Here is a 16694-nt window from a genome sequence, read left to right on the forward strand (position 1 = left end):
CTTCAGCATCGGTCCTTCCAGTAAATATTCAGGACTGATTTCCTTTAGGATTGACTGGTTGAATCTCCTTATGAGAGAGTCAATTCCTAGGTAGGTTGACAAGAAGTTGGGGGTTCCCAATGAGAGAGGGGTCTGGAATTCTCAACAGGGAGGAAAGGACAAACTTTTTTTCCTCTTCATTCCTTAGGATTATATAACAATAATGTATCCTGCTTGAGGACAGTTTCTGGAAAAAACCTTCTGGCAGCCCTGTAATCTTAAAATGTAAGTTTTATGAGAGTGGGTCTAGTAAGGTCTTCACAACCTCCAGACATTCTTTCAATTCACTGTAATAACTAATTTAAAAGTATATAACTCCATTGCTAACAGTAGTGAGGGGGTACTCTTTCTGCCCCCTTCTGATGTCTATGTCAGAAGCTTTCTCTATCTCTTTTATATTTTAATAAACTTTATTACACAAAAGCTCTGAGTGATCAAGCCTTGTCTCTGGCCCTGTATTGAATTCTTCTCCTCCGGAGGCCAAGAATCCCAGTGTCTTTTGTGATTCAGCAACCACCTTTCATCTTGGGGGCTCATCCGGGGTTCTTCAGGACAAGGTAAGGATGCTTGGAGCTCTAGTTCTTAGTTCTAGTGAACACATTTTCTGCTGTACTTTACTAACTCTACAGTGTGCTTGCATGAATGAATGACATGCCCTGTGTGACGCAAGTGAGGAGCCCTGTTCTGCGTTTCCACAGTGACCTCATAGGGCTTATGGCAGAAATCTGTTGGGGTTTATAACAACCTGCCAATGCCAAGAGGTACCCAATGTCTCCTTCGGGTACCAAGCAGAAATGGACAAAGCGTGTGGACTGAACTTTCCTTTCTCGGTCAAACTTTCCTGTCTCTTTGACCATTTCATAACTTCTTGGGAATTAGAACTACTAACCTATCTGTCGGATCATAGACTTTCAAGGGACTTGTGATCTATGCTGTTACTGTGTACTGGTACTTAGGTCCCAAACGTGGATTGATAGTCAGGAAGTGCCTAGCTAGGAGTCAAAAGTTTGAAAGTTAGATGGAGCTCTAGCTCCAGGAGCATCTCTGAGGTTAAAGGTTACTTAGACTGGAAGTACAATGGGTTTCTTACTCCGATAACACTAGCTCTTAGTGGACCACAGGAGGATTTCCAGTGGCTTCTGTCCCAACTCCTTAGATATTCTTTCTTTAAAATCTGTGGGAATGAACTGGAAGGACTAGCCCTAATAACTGGAGGACAAAAATCACTTTTTCCTCACTGGCCAGCTCTTCACCATCTCTTTTGCTATCACTTATACTGGTGTGGTGACACTTGGAAGGAACATCTCAGTTTTATGTTCATACCAGTCTTATTGTGGTCAGGAATATACTCAGGGTCGTGCACAAGCACTCAGGTGATGAATGTTTCCCCCAGCGGGTCTTAGATTGGGAGGCATTCTGGAAGGTTACTCTGACAGCACCCCACGTGGCATCAGAGGCAAGCAAGGTTTTAATGGTGAGGAACTAGACATCAGTCTGGAATGCCATCAGGTCTACCCCTGGTGCATCTCCACCCCACCTTGGTGGTACAACCAGGAGGGACGAGTACGGCGCCTGCATCTGTAAGGGACAGACTAAGTCCAACCAGGGAAGGAAAGCTTAGGTGTAAAGTCTGTCTACGCCCCCATCTAGAGCAGGGAGGGATGCCTCCAGTAGAAAGATGGTGCTGGTCACTTTTTTTCTCTCTTACATATGGGAGCTAACAATTCCAGCCTCGCTCCTTTGACACGCCTGATCTTCCTATGTGATACTGCATGGCCATGGTATCCATTAGAGGATGGTGAACGGTGGCCGGTTGGAGGGTTTCTTAATTATAATACTGTTTTACAATTAGACCGGTTCTGTAGAAAACAAGGGAAATGGATAGCAGCAGCATATGTGTTGCTCTTTTTCTCTCTGCAAGGCATGCCAGACTTACGTCCTAAGGGTATAGTTTTGGGTGTGCAACCTTTAGCTTCCTTTTGTCTTCCTACTTTGCCCCCTTACCTGGGGCTCCAAACTGAGCAAACTGAAAGTCAGAGAACCATCCCCAGGAAGGGTTGCTTTGGTCTCAGTAAAAACCCAAACTGAGAGTCAAACAGCCCAAGTAGAGGTCCAAACAACCCCTGTCTCAGTACGACCTCAGACTACTCTGGTTTCAATAGAAACTCAGACAATCAAAGTAAGAGAAGCTCAGACAGCAAAAACTAACGGTGAAATACAGGATGAGATGGAGGACAGGAGACAAAGAGATGGAGAAAAGCAGGTTTCTCCAATCTATCCCTGGGATGGTATGTGCAGAGCAGCCAGAGAGGCTGAGAAACAGCCACACAAGCTGTTGCCTCTACATGAAGCATCCACCAGGAGAAATAATCAGTCTATGAGAGTTAATAAGCCCTTTTCTTATCAAGAAATAGAAAGAATCAAGGAGGATCTGGGAGACTATTTAGAGGACCCAGAAAAATATATTAGAGCTTTTAAAGGTGTTACTCAGCTTTATGACCTTACATGGAAGGATATGATATATACCTTGGGACAAATGCTGACTCCCAGCTCAAAAAGTCGAGTTTGGCGGAACGCTGTTGCTTATGGAGATGAATGGCTTGGAAATGAATCAGTAGGGAAGAGGGAGAATGAGATAGCCGCCCTCCCCACTGGGAATCAGGCAGTCCCAACTATAGTGAAGGAGGAAACAGAAAAGGCTCCATCTTGAAATCAGAAGTCCATCTTGGGCCGGACTGTGGACTTTGAACTATATGCCCAGTATCTATGGAAATGACATATCAACTGGAAAACCAGGCCCCCCGAAGGAAGAGCCCCAGGGCTCCTACCTAGACTCTCAGTCACCTAAAAGAATACCCTAATTATCTGTGTAACCAAATAGACTCATACATTCTATTATGCTTATTGGGGTATGACCACAGGCCTATTGATAATTGTCCATTGTTAACTATCTAGGCTTAAGGTATATGATTGCGGGTAAACTTTGTATCTTTCTTTTTCCTTTGTTCAGACTAGTTTCAGGGAACCTTATACACTTAGGGTATATAGTGAAAGTGAAGTTGCTCAGTTGTGTCCGACTCTTTGCGACCCACGGACTGTAGCCCGCCAAGCTCTTCTGTCCATGGGATTCTCCAGGCAAGAATACTGGAGTGGGTTGCCATTTCCTTCTCCAGGGGATCTTCCTGACCCAGGGATCGAACCCAGGTCTCCCACATTGCAAGCAGACGCTTTAACCTCTGTGCCACCAGGGTAATCTTAGGGTATATAAGGTTTTCACAAAAACTGGTCGGGGTCCTTGGCTAAGAGGAGACTCTGCCTTGGGCCCGCCGGTGTCCACTATCTGCACTGTCCTTCTGAGTGAGATTGTTTCCCAGAACGCGTGGCTACAACTGTAGAACCAGACTGGAACTATAACAAGGCTAAAAAAGGAAGATGGGATCAGAGTCATTTTGTCGGATGTATTCTTGAAGGACTCAGGCAAATGCATGCTAAAACTTTAAACTATGCCAAAGTGGCAAACATAGAACAGGAGGAGAAGGAAGCTCCTGGTAAATTCCTAGATAGACTGAGAGAAGCCCTTTGCAGATTCACTGAGACTGATCCTGAAAGTGAAGAGGGAAGAGTGATCTTAAAAGATTTCTCACTCACTTACAGCTCCATATATCCACTGTAAGCTATTAAAACAAGCGTATGGACCAAACCAGTCTTTAGATAATTTGTTGCAACCAGGTCAAACAGTCTATTATGGTAGGTAATATGAGGAAAAGAAAGAAAGGCCGAAAAAGACAAAGGAACAGTCGGAAGCCCTTGTAATGGCTGTCAGAACCGTTCTTAAACAGCCTGAGAAAAATCCCAAGAGGGACCCAGGTGAAAAGGGATGGGTTTGCTATTACTGTGGAAAGGAGGGGCACCTCAAGCAGGATTGCCCTCAGGCATCTAAGCCGCCCCCGGCTCCATGTCCAGTCTACAGGGGACCACACTGGAGGAGAGACTGCCCCAAGAGGTTTAGGTGTCAGGGGTCAGACTCTCAAGACAATCAGGACTGAAGGTGCCTGAGGGTCCCCACACAAGCTCCCATCCTAATTACACCTGAGGAACCCCGGGTGGTAATAATTGTGGGGGGCCAATCCACCGATTTCCTTTTAGATACTGGGGCAGCTTACTCTGTGTGCTTACTGAAGCCCCTGGCCCACTTTATTCCCTATCTGCTTCCATAGTGACTGTCTGGGCAGTCCACTGTCCAGTCCACTTTGCCTATTTGGGCAAAGTTTGTCACAGGATCTACAAAACTTTAATAGCTCCGAAGCAGTTATGCTATGATATATAGATGATATTTTGCTCTGTGCTGAGACAGAGGAAGCTTGCTTACAAGCCTCAGAGGAATTCTTAAGCTTTCTAGCAAGCTAAGGTTACAAGGCATCAAGAGAAAAGGCTCAGTTTTGTCAACAATCTGTTAGATATCCGAGCCTAATCATATCAAAAGGGACTAGGGCCATAGGCCCTGAAAGAATTAAACCTATACTAAATCATCCCCTGCCTATGACTTTGAGGCAATTGAGAGGATTTTTAGGAATCACAGGCTACTGCTGCATTTGGATTCCAGGTTATGGGGAACTTGCCCGGCCTTTATATGAATTTATAACTGAGACCCAGCAGGCCCAAACCAACAAACTGGTTTGGTCTCCAGATGCTCAAAAGCCTTTTAAGGCTTTTTGAACTGCTCTCCTGAAAGCTCCCGCTCTGAGCTTGCCCACAGGGTCAGAATTTAATTTGTTTGTCACTGAAAGAAGAGGTATGGCCCTGGGTGTTTTGACACAACCCTGAGGGCCTCACCAGCAACCTATTGCTTATCTAAGTAGAGAATTAGACCTAATTTCACTAGATTGCATTGTGTAAGAGTAATTGGGGCAATGGCTTTATTAATACCTGAGGCCTTAAAAAAAATTATGGACGAAACTTACTGTACTGACTTATGATGTAAGTGGAATCTTAAATTATAAGGTTAATACTTGGATGACAGACAGTAGGCTTCTTAAATATCAGTCATTGTTGTTAGAAGGACCAATAACTAATCTTTAAAGTTTGTGGAAATGTAAATCCTGCCACTTTCCTTCCTGAGAAGGAAAATGAAACACCTGATCATGATTGCTTCCAATTTCTAACTTTAAACTATGCAGCTTGGGAAGATCTAATGGATACCCCATTAGACAATCCTGACACAGAAAGATTTACAGATGGCAGTTCTTTTGTTAGGGATGGGAAGCATAAAGTAGGTAACCTACAGCCGCTATGCTGAGAGCTGAACACTAAGTATGTTTATTTGACTTTACATGCTCATGCTGCAATATGGAAAGAAAGACAGTTTTATATGGCAACAGGAGAACCTATTAAGCATTTCAGAGAGATCGAGAGACTTTTAACTGCTGTATATTGCCCTAAAGAAGTAGCTGTTATGCATTGCAAAGGGCACAGCAGGGATGGGAGTAAAGTAGCAGAAGGTAATCAGCTGGCTGACTGTCAAGCCAGAAAAGCGCATTTTTACAAAACCCCTTCACTGCAGACACCCTTAATCTGGACAGGTCCTGTGGAACAGGAAAAACTACAACATACTGAGGAAGATTTAGAAAGATATGCAAAAAGAGGAGCAAAGATTACTGATAAAGGATGGTTACAGTCGGAGGATGGATGATTAATAATTCCTGAAAATGCTCAATGGAAAAGTTTTCCTAAAGCCTTAGAATTAACTAATTATGTAACTCAGTCCTCAGCTTTTCAACAGGCATTGATGGAACTCTGAGAGGTGTCTCCTGACCCAGCCTCTGAGTCAAGCAAGCCTCTACTTGAGCCAGGAGCCAAGCTGCTGAAAAAAACATTGGGATCTGGGGGCCAATCTCTCGAGCCCCTCTGGGAAGGCCCTAATTACCAGGTTATTCTTTCTTCTCCCACAGCTGTCAAAGTGGCAGGAATTGATTCATGGGTGCATCACACTCGAGTTAAGAGGTGGCACCCTGACCAGAAGGAAGTGACATCATTTTATGTCTTTACTTTCTATACTCTGACTTTGTACTTTTTAGATGGGCCTGATAATCTATGTGAGCCTACTTCTGCTGACTCCAAAAGTCCTGAGTCTGCCATTTGACCTTCAAGACAATGCCTTCCTGTCCTGAACTCATTCCTATGTCACATTCCACAATCCATCTAATTGCTGGGTCTGCGGAATGATCCCCTTATCATCAGTGGAAGGCTTCCCGTGGTGGACATCTCCACTTCAAGGAAAAGACTCTCTTCAACTCTGTAATGACATCTAACAATCTTAAGATGGACTGATGTAACTATGGACATAATGTGACTTTTGAGTTTAACTTGGTTTAATGACTATTTTGCCTTACATCTATAACTGTAAAACATGGTTTGTTTCTAACCGTCTGAAAGCTTTTAAGTTACAAATGGTTGTCCAAGCTCCTATGAGTGCCACAGCCTCCTCCAACTATTACTTGGGACCCCTGGAACAGAGACCCTCAATATGAGGGTTAGGAGAATATGTTGCCTCAGCAATTTAGGGACAATACCCCTAAATAGCAGGAAGTAGTTATGGAATGAAAACGATGCCCCTTTCCCTTGGCAAAATAATGCTCTTAAAAGAAAAGGAGGGGGGGTGGGGGAATGAGAGAGTCACTTCCTAGGAGGCTTGATAAGAAGTCTGGGGGTCCCCAAGGAGAGAGGGATCTGGAATTCTCAAGGAGGAGGAAAGGATAAACTTTTTTTCCTCTACATTCCTTAGGGTTATATAACAATAATGTATCCTGTTTGAGGACAGTTTCTGGAAAAAACCTTCTGGCTAATCCTGTAATCTTAAAATGTAAATTATGGGAGTGGGTCTAGTAAGGTCTTCACAACCTCCAGACATGCTTTTGATTCACTGTAATAATTAAAGTATATAACTTCATGCTAACATTAGTGAGGGGGAACTCTTTCTGCCCCCTTCTAATGTCTATGTCAAAAGCTTTCTCTATCTATTTTATACTTTAATAAACTTTATTACACAAAAGTTCTGAGTAATCAAGCCTCATTTCTGGCCCCGTATTGAATTCTTCTCCTCTGGAGGCCAAGAATCCTGGAATCTTTTGTGGTTCAGCAACAACCTTAAACTTGCTGTCCAAGGGACTCTCAAGAGTCTTCTCCAACACTATAGTTCAAAAACATCAATTCTTCGGTGCTCAGCCTTCTTTATAGTGTAACTCTCACATCTGTACATGACCACTGGAAAAACCATAGCTTTGACTAGATGGATCTTTGTTGGCAAAGTAATGTCTCTGCTTTTTAATACGCTGTCTAGGTTGGTCATAGCTTTTCTTCCAAGGAGCAAGCGTCTTTTAATTTCATGGCTGCAGTAACCATCTGTGGTGATTTTGGAGCCCAAGAAAAGCCTCTCACTGTTTCCATTGTTTCCCCATCTATTTGCCATGAAGTGATGGGACCAGATGCCATGATCTTAGTTTTCTGAATGTTGAGTTTTTAAGCCAGCTTTTTCACTCTCCTCTTTCACTTGCATCAAGAAGCTCTTGAGTTCTTCTTCGCTTTCTGCCATAAGGGTGGTGTCATCTGTGAATCTGAGGTTATTGATACTTTTCCCAGCAATCTTGATTCCAGCTTGTGCTTCATCCAGCCCGGTATTTCACATGATGTACTGTGCATATACGTTAAATAAGCAGGGTGACAATATACAGCTTTGATGTACTCCTTTCCTGATTTGGAACCAGTCTGTTGTTTCATGTCCAGTTCTAACTGTTGCTTCTTGATCTGCATATAAATTTCTCAGGAGGCAGGTCAGGTGGTCTGGCATTCCCATCTCCTGAATTATTTCCCACAGTTTGTTGTGATCCACATAGTCAAAGGCTTTGGCGTAGTCATTAAAGCAAAAGTAAATGTTTTCCTGGAACTCTCTTGCTTTTTTGGTGATCCAGCAGATGTTGGCAATTTGATCTCTGGTTCCTCTGCCTTTTCTAAATTCAGCTTGAACATTTGGAAGCAACAAGAGAAGAATCTACACATGGACATCACCAGATGGTCAAAACTGAAATCAGATTGACTATATTCTTTGCAGCCAAAGATGGAGAAGCTCTATACAGTCAGTAAAAACAAGACCAGGAGCTGACTGTGGCTCAGATCATGAACTCCTCATTACCAAATTCAGACTTAAATTGAAGAAAGTAGGGAAAACCACTAGACCATTCAGTTATGACCTAAATCAAATCCCTTACGATTATACAGTGGAAGTGACAAATAGATTCAAGGGATTAGATCTGACAGACAGGGTGCCTGAAGAACTATGGACAGAGGTGCGTGACATTGTACAGGAGACAGTGGTCAAGACCATCCCCAAGAAAAAGAAATGCAAAAAGGCAAAATGGCTGCCTGAGGAGGCCTTACAAATAGCTGAGAAAAGAAAAGCAAAAGGCAAAGGAGAAGAGGAAATATATACCCATTTGAATGCAGAGTTCCAAAGAATAGCAAGGAGAGATAAGAAAGCCTTCCTCAGTGATCTGTGCAAAGAAATAGAGGAAAACAATAGAATGGGAAAGACTAGAGATCTCTTCAAGAAAATTAGAGATACCAAGGGAATATTTCATGCAAAGATGGGCACAATAAAGGACAAAAATTGTATGGACCTAACAGAAGCAGAAGATATTAAGAAGAGGTGGCAAGAATATACAGAAGAACTGTACAAAAAAGATCTTCATAACCCAGATAATGAAGATAGTATGATCATTCACCTTGAGCCAAACATCCTGGAGTCAGAAGTCTTGTGGGCCTTAGGAAGCATCCCTATGAACAAAACTAGTGGAGGTGATGGAATTCCAGTTGAGCTATTTCAATTCCTAAAAGATGATGCTGTGAAAGTGCTGCACTCAATATGCCAGCAAATTTGTAAAACTCAGCAGTGGCCACAGGACTGGAAAAGGTCAGTTTTCATTCCAATCCCAAAGAAAGGCAATGCCAAAGAATGCTCAAACAAACACAGGTAGTTGTGCATTTAATTCAAATAACAATCTTTAAGGTGAAAACTATTATTTTCCCATTTTATACATGAGGAACCTGAGGCTTGCTGTAGTTAGGAAGTTGCTAAAGCCTCAGAACCAAGAATGCTTGCTTGCAAGAAATGTTGTTTGCAACATTGTGTTAGCAAAATATAGACAAAATTTAAATATCTATGAACCTCAACAGATTAAATAATTTACAGTACATTTATAAGATTTAATACCATGTGTCAGTAAAAAGAAGAGGCTCTATGAGTACTGGGTATTGATATTTTGATATGTTGTTACAGAACAGTGTGTATATTACCATTTCTGTTAGAAAATAAAATTACTATGCTATCTATATTCTTGTAGATAAAAGAATATCAAATATGTCTGGAAAAATACACAAGAAACTGGTAACTCAGCTGCCTCTGGTGAAAGCTGAAATAGAGATACATTTTTATTGCTCACCTATACTTCTGAATTCTTTTTCCATGGTCATGTAATACCTATTTCAAAACAAATTAATTAAGGAAAAATCAAATTGTATGTAATTAGTGACCTCCAGAGAAGGCAATGGCACCCCTCTCCAGTACTCTTGCCTGGAAAATCCCATGGATGGAGAAGCCTGGTAGACTGCAGTCCATGGGGTCGCTAAGAGTTGGACACGACTGAGCGACTTCACTTTCATTTTTCACTTTTCATGCATTGGGGAAGGAAATGGCAGCCCACTTCAGTGTTCTTGCCTAGAGAATCCCAGGGATGGGGGAGCGTGGTGGGCTGCCATCTATGGGGTCACATAGAGTCGGACACGACTGAAGCGATTTAGCAGCAGCAGAGGTGACCTCCAGAGAAGCCTGTAATTTGGGAAACAATGACAGAAAATGTACATGCATAAAAACTAGCTTTCTTCCTCTGCATCCTGAGCAATTTGGTTTCTCAATAACAATAAAGTCAATTGCCACATCAGCTTCAGTTAAATGAATGCAAAATAAGGAGTAAACTTTCATCTATATTTTACAGTGCTTAGCCCATGCTACAAAAGCAAAGTCTGTAGGGAAAACAAAAAGATCAGCACCCTGAAGCATTTGTAAGAGGTAACTCACACGGTAAGCTAAGTATATAATACCACAGTCACAAACAACCCAGCCTGAGAACATCCCAAGAGGATTGCTGCTTTTTTTTTTTTTTTCCAAAAAATTTTCTTGGTGAACGAAGCAGGTGGCAAAGAGGTTAACCACAGCTTCCTGAATCCCTGAAGACTTATAGAGCTCTATCCCCGGGGTAAGACTGCTATCCTTCCAGGTTTTCATTCTTTCCAAGAAAACTGACAAGCTGTTTCTCGTGGCACTTTCAAACCGGGAAGATCAAGACAGAGAGAAACTGTGGCCAGCAGGGATGGAGAGACTGGCAGATGAAATGATGGGGTTGATGATTAATTATTACCTAGACAGCCAATTTTTTTTTTCCCCCTAAACGATGCACTAAACAGTTTTCATTGTTGATCTCCTCCATCTGTTGCCAAGAAATATGTCCTTCCTGGGAGGACGCATTTCCTGGATTTTCAGTAAGGTTCTCTCAGGATCTCTACGATTTCTGAGATTCCGATTTCCCTCGGGCTGCAGGAAAGGGCGCAGGAGGTTGATACAGGATGCTGCGCTTAGGCTGAGAAGTGATTGGCTGAGATACTCCTGGCACTTGGCCCCTCCCTTTGGGGGCCCCGCCCCCTCCCCCGCCTCCCCGCAGAGCACACCCTATAAAACCGCTGCGACCTGGGTCCATCCAATCGGTCTGGGTTCAGTCCGACTCCCAGGTCAGCGAGACCCCGCGTCCACTCCCCGGAACATCGCGTGCCCGAGTCATGGCCCAGGGGCTGTACCACGAGGAGTTCGCCCGCGCGGGCAAGCGGGCGGGGCTGCAGGTCTGGAGAATTGAGAAGCTGGAGCTGGTGCCGGTGCCCGAGAGCGCGTATGGCAACTTCTACGTCGGGGATGCCTACCTGGTGCTCCACACGACGCAGGCCAGCCGGGGCTTCACCTACCGCCTGCACTTCTGGCTGGGTAAGGGGCGAGCCGGCCGCGGGGCTGGCTCGGGGAGGGGCGAGGCCGCCCGGGATTGCGAGTGGCCGGCTGGGGGAAGGCAGCACTAGCTGGACCCACTTGGAGACCCGTCGCGCCGGTTGCGCCCCAGTGGGCGCCCCCTCCAACTTTGGGGTTGGAGACCTTCCACTCGCGAGAGTCCGCGCCTGCAAACGCGTTAGCGAACGCAGGGCGCGGCGAAGTGGGGGAGCAGTCTTACCTCCATGGCTTTGACCTTTGTTGAGTCCATCTCCCAGGTTTTGCAGCTGGTTCCTCTAGCTTCTCCCCCTTTCACGTTCCAGTCTCCAAACTCCCGCTTCCTCCCAGGGCGGCTGCCAGCCACGCCCTGGGGCCGGTCAAGTTAGGCTCACCTTCCGAGAAGTTCAGTCCTGGTTTCCCTGTCAGCTAGGAGATGAAGTCAAACAAGTTTATGGGCATTCGTCCGCAGCCGCGGGAAGTCCTTGAATATATGTATATATATATATTTTTCCACCCCACCCCGCACACCACCCCCCCACCCCGCCCCGCCTTCCTGGACTCAGCTTAGCGTTCTCTAGTAATTGCAACGATTAAGTTAAGTTCTTGGCTGCTTTAAAAATCACATCCCAAGCCTGCACCGCGCTGCTTGCAGCTTTGGTGAACAGAAATTCCTCTTGATTAGGATGCTGGCGGCCTTATCAATACAAAGTAAATAACTTTCTATGGCAGATTTTGTATTTAGATGAGTCGCTTTATAATGACTATTTTTATATTTATTACCTATGTTTTTGAACAAGGACACAGTTTGGAACAAAACAGCTCCTTCATCGGTAGTAATTATTTTGGGCTTCACCCGCGCCGGTCTCTTAGAACACTGGGCCTTGTGTGTTCTACTTTTTCCACCTTCTACTTTTACTCGTAAACATGCTGAATGTCTAACCTCTCCCTGTGAGATCCTGTGCCACTGGGCACACCCCGTCTAACAACACACCGATTATCTGAGCCTTATTGCCTTCGTTGAGAATCAGCTTGCCTCCCCTAGACTGTGTTTATTTATACTTTTATTCATTATGGGGAAAACACACAAAACATACACATTTTGAAGTCCCTGAAAGTCATTTTTCCTTCCTAACATTTGAAGATTTTGAGGCAAGATGGTAGAGAACATTGAGAAGTGATGTTCTCAATATTAGCCACCACCAGGAGCGAACACTTCCAAATGAGAAATCCATACAGGGAGACAGGACTGTTTCATTATAACATTTATTTGATACTAAAATTTTGTGCCTGCTTGAGGAGGCTGAGGCTGAGATCCAAACTCCTTGTGGTTTTCTAGTGTAATGTCACTGTTCCTTTTATCACAGTGATCTACTTACGTTTTACACCAAGAATCACCCCACTGAAATCTTAATGTATAACTTATGTTCATGAATGAGTGAAGCCACATAGAATAGTAATGCCTTCACCTTGGTCCTTTTTTTAGAACTTAGTTTTGCAATGAGTAAAAGTGTTGTAAATGAATGAATGAATCAGACTTCAGAAAGGGAAGGGAAACTAAACTGATGTAGTTCCAGTTTCAAAAAATGTAACAGAAATGCTTTGGGCAGAAACATTTTATGATCTTAAAGATCTATAAAAACTGAACGTACTAGTGCGTTAATTAATAGGTTAATTCAGTAACTTTCAATGTGTCCAGCACTGTGTAAGGCATTTTTGCATAGGAATAACTTAAGGAACTTCCCTGAAAGTTTACAGTCTCAATGATGCAATGAAACAAAAGTGATAGAACACAGGTAAAATGTGATGAGCGCCAGGAAAGAGACACGAAGTGTCTGTGGTCACTGGGAAGCAGAAGAGCCTTGATGGAAAAACAGGAAAATGAAGGGAGTTGGGAGGGATTGTGTGATAGAAACTCATGGGAAATGTGGAAAGTTTAGAGCACAGTAGCCAGCAGGACCTGAAGATATAACTCGACCTAAATTTGGGCTTTGCAAGTGTGGTTAAAGAACCCTTGTCAATGCAGTAGACACAGGAGATGGGAGTTCGATCTCTGGGTTGGGAAGATCCCCTGGAGGAGGAAATGACAACCCACTCCAGGATTCTTGCCTGGGAAAAATCCCCTGGACAGAGGAGCCTGGCGGGCTACTGTCCACGGAGTAGCAAAGAGTCAGATATGACTAAGCACCAGCACACCATTAGACCTAAATTTGGGTGAATTCGTGAGTTTTATTCAGAAAAACAGATTGAGAGGACATTCCAAGAGGGAGAGCTGAAAGTTCAAGGGAAGAGAAAGCCTGACTAAAGGAAGTCAGTTGAGAGGAAGATGAAAGAGAATAGAGTTAAAATCAGCCTGGTATGAGAAGGGGCATAGCGTAGAAGTGAAGAAACAGGCCAGCTGAGAGGAAGAAAAGGGAAACAGGAAGAAGTGGGCCCAAAACAGGAGAACAGAGGAAGAGTTATCTTCCCTGGCCTCTCCCTCAGTGTCTTTCCATAATACCCTCGCATATCTCAGATCTTTTTATTGGATTATTTTTTTGTTGTATTTCCTTTACAAAGTAAGCATTTGTTGCATGTCATTCAGAAGTTGTTGCATTGGTTCTTCCTGAAAAAAACATTTTGGTTTTGTACCTAGCAGTTTAAATGCATCTACCAGCTAGTCTGTGCTGGGTTCTATTTCAAGGCACTGTGAATCCAAAAAACTGGGTGAGCGTATACAACATACAATACAAAGAACTTATACACCGGCTGCGGAGGATGCTGAGAAACTGGGGTTTTATACATCGCTTGTGGTGGGGGTGGAATATAAAGTGTACAACCATTATGGAAAAGACTTTGGCAGTTTCTTATGAAACTGAGCATGCAACTTCCATGTGATTCAGCAGTTACATTCACAGGTATTTAATCCAGAGAAATTTCATTTTCATGCAAGAACCAGTACACTGATGTCATAGCAAAATTTCAGTCAGCCCACATAACTTTCAACAGGTTACTGATTAAACAAGTGGCACGTCTATACCAAGGACTACTACTCAACATAAAGGAACAAACTTTTTTAAAATTAATTTTAATGTTATGTTAGTTTCTACTGTACAGCAAAGTGAATCAACTATACATACATATATATACACATACTCTTTTTTTTTTTTTAATTTCCTTCCCATTTAAGTCGCCACCAAGCACTGAGTTCCCCGAGCTATCCAGTTACATTCTCATTAGTAATCTAGTGTATACATCGTGTCAATAGCGTATATGTGTCAATCGCAATTTCCCAACTCATCCCACTCTCCTTCCCCACGTGGTGTCCATACATTTGTTCTCTGTGGCTGTCTCTATTTCTGTTTTGCAAATAAGATCATCTATACCATTTTTCTAGCTTCCACATATATGCACTAATATATGATATTTGTTTTTCTCTTTCTGACATCACTCTGGTTGAGAGCCCCAAACTCTGGATAAACACAAGTCATACGAATCCCTTAGGGAATTATGCCTAATGGGAAGAAGAAAAACAACACCAGTAGGTCTCATGCTATATGATTCTACTCATATAACATTTTAAAAATCTAGATTCATTGCTACCAGAGGTTAAGGATGAGGTGAGGAAGGAGTAGTTCAGGTGGGAGGTGGGTGGAGTTTTAAAAAGACACCATGAGGGATTTTTTGGTGATGGAACTATACAGTGTCTTGACTATGATGGTGGGTATGTAAATTTACACATGTGATAAAATTATATTTAACTAATGTACAAGTGCAGATGACTACAAGTAAAATTGGGGAAATATGAAAAGTGTATAAGTGGATTGTATCAGTGTCAATATCCTGGTTGTGACAGTCTGTGCATCCTGTACTTATATGCTTATACTTTAATGTGTGTATACTGAATTAGTGGAGAAGGCAATGGCACCCCACTCCAATACTCTTGCCTGGAAAATCCCATGGATGGAGGAGCCTGGTGGGCTGCCGTCTACGGGGTCGCACAGAGTTGGACATGACTGAGGCGACTTAGCAGCAGCAGCATACTGAATTAGTATACATATAGTATACTAATTTAGTATACTAAACTATACATACTAAAGTTTTACAAAATGTTCTATTTGAGGAAACTTGGTCTATTGATCCATCTGTCGACTCTTCAACCAGTACCACACTATCTTAATTAATTATTGTGCCTGTATAGGAAAACTTAATATCAGATAGAATTAGTTTTTTTACCTTATTTTTCTTTGTCAGGATTGCTTTAGCTGTTCTAGGGACTGTGCCTTTTCACATTAATTTTATAACAAACTCATGTAATCTGTAATAAACCTTGATAGGATTTTGACAGGAATAGCATTAAGTCTATAGATCAATTTGGGGAAAATTGACATATTTATTATATTACAAGACTTATAATTCACGAACACTGTCTTTACTAAGGTCTTTGATTTTTATCATCATTTTGTAGTTGTTAGCATGTAGATCATGTACTTGTTTTGTTAAACATATTCCTGAGTATTTCAGTTTCTTTGAAGTGACTGAAAATGATATTGTGCTTTCAATTTCAATTTCTGCATGTTCATTGTTTCTATATAAAAATGTGACTGCTTTTTGTTATTGGTTAATATTTATCATGCTATCTTGCTGAATGCATTTATTCTAAAGGGTTTGTTTTATTCTTAGGATTTTCTATGCAGATTATCCTGTCATTTCTAAATAGACACATTGTTTTATTCCTTTACAATCTTTATGTTTTTTTATTTCTTTTTCCTACCTTTCTGCAATAGTTAGAACTTCCTGTGTTATGTTCATAAGAGTACTTGCCTTGTTCCCCATTTTGGGGGGAAAGGATTCAGTCCTTGATCATTAAAAATTATGTTAGCTTTATGTTTTTTGAAGATGCTGTTTATTAAGTTGAGCATTTCCCCCCATATTCTAGACTTGCCGAGAGCTTTTATCATGAATGGATATTCCATTAACCTAGTCATTAAACCTCTCTTTTTATTATGTTTTATATATAAAATCCGGAGAAGGCAATGGCACCCCACTCCAGTACTCTTGCCTGGAAAATCCCATGGACGGAGGAGCCTGGTGGGCTGCAGTCCATGGGGTCGCTAAGAGTCGGACACGACTGAGCGACTTCACTCTGACTTTTCACTTTCATGCATTGGAGAAGGAAATGGCAACCCACTCCAGTGTTCTTGCCTGGAGAATCCCGGGGACGGGGGAGCCTGGTGGGCTGCTGTCTATGGGGTCGCACAGAGTCGGACACGACTGAAGCACCTTAGCAGCAGTAGCAGCATATATGAAATCATCACATCCTCGAAACAATTTCAGGAAGTTTATAGCATATGGCTTCCCAGGGTGCTCAGTGGTAAAGAATCTGCCTGCAGTGCAGGAGACGCAAATTAGATCCCTAGGTCGGGAAGATTCCCTGGAGAAGGAACTGACAACTCACTCCAGTATTCTTGCCTGGAAAATCCCATGGACAGAGGAGCTTGGCGGGCAACAGTCCATGGGTGTTACAAAAGAGTCATACACGACTTGGAGACTAAACAAACATACAGCATATGTACAAATAAAATATAACACAGTGTAATGT

At 42.7% G+C, this 16694-nt stretch overlaps 1 protein-coding gene and 1 long non-coding RNA gene across 2 annotated transcripts in view; one reads left to right on the top strand and one right to left on the bottom strand.

Annotated features, from left to right (window-relative positions):
* The window catches only part of LOC139182670 (uncharacterized), a 28119-nt gene extending 16576 nt beyond the window's left edge, over positions 1 to 11543 (bottom strand). The window contains exon 1 of the long non-coding RNA XR_011566180.1: positions 11358 to 11543. This is a non-coding gene — a long non-coding RNA (uncharacterized lncRNA). The remainder of the gene's footprint in view (positions 1 to 11357) is intronic.
* The window catches only part of SCIN (scinderin), a 78345-nt gene continuing 72474 nt past the window's right edge, over positions 10824 to 16694 (top strand). Inside the window, exon 1 of the mRNA XM_019958467.2 lies at positions 10824 to 11119. Coding sequence (XP_019814026.2) covers positions 10921 to 11119 — 199 coding nt within the window. The 5' untranslated portion in view covers positions 10824 to 10920. The remainder of the gene's footprint in view (positions 11120 to 16694) is intronic.

Source organism: Bos indicus, chromosome 4 (genome assembly GCF_029378745.1).
Source record: "Bos indicus isolate NIAB-ARS_2022 breed Sahiwal x Tharparkar chromosome 4, NIAB-ARS_B.indTharparkar_mat_pri_1.0, whole genome shotgun sequence".
Classification (NCBI taxonomy): domain Eukaryota; kingdom Metazoa; phylum Chordata; class Mammalia; order Artiodactyla; family Bovidae; genus Bos; species Bos indicus.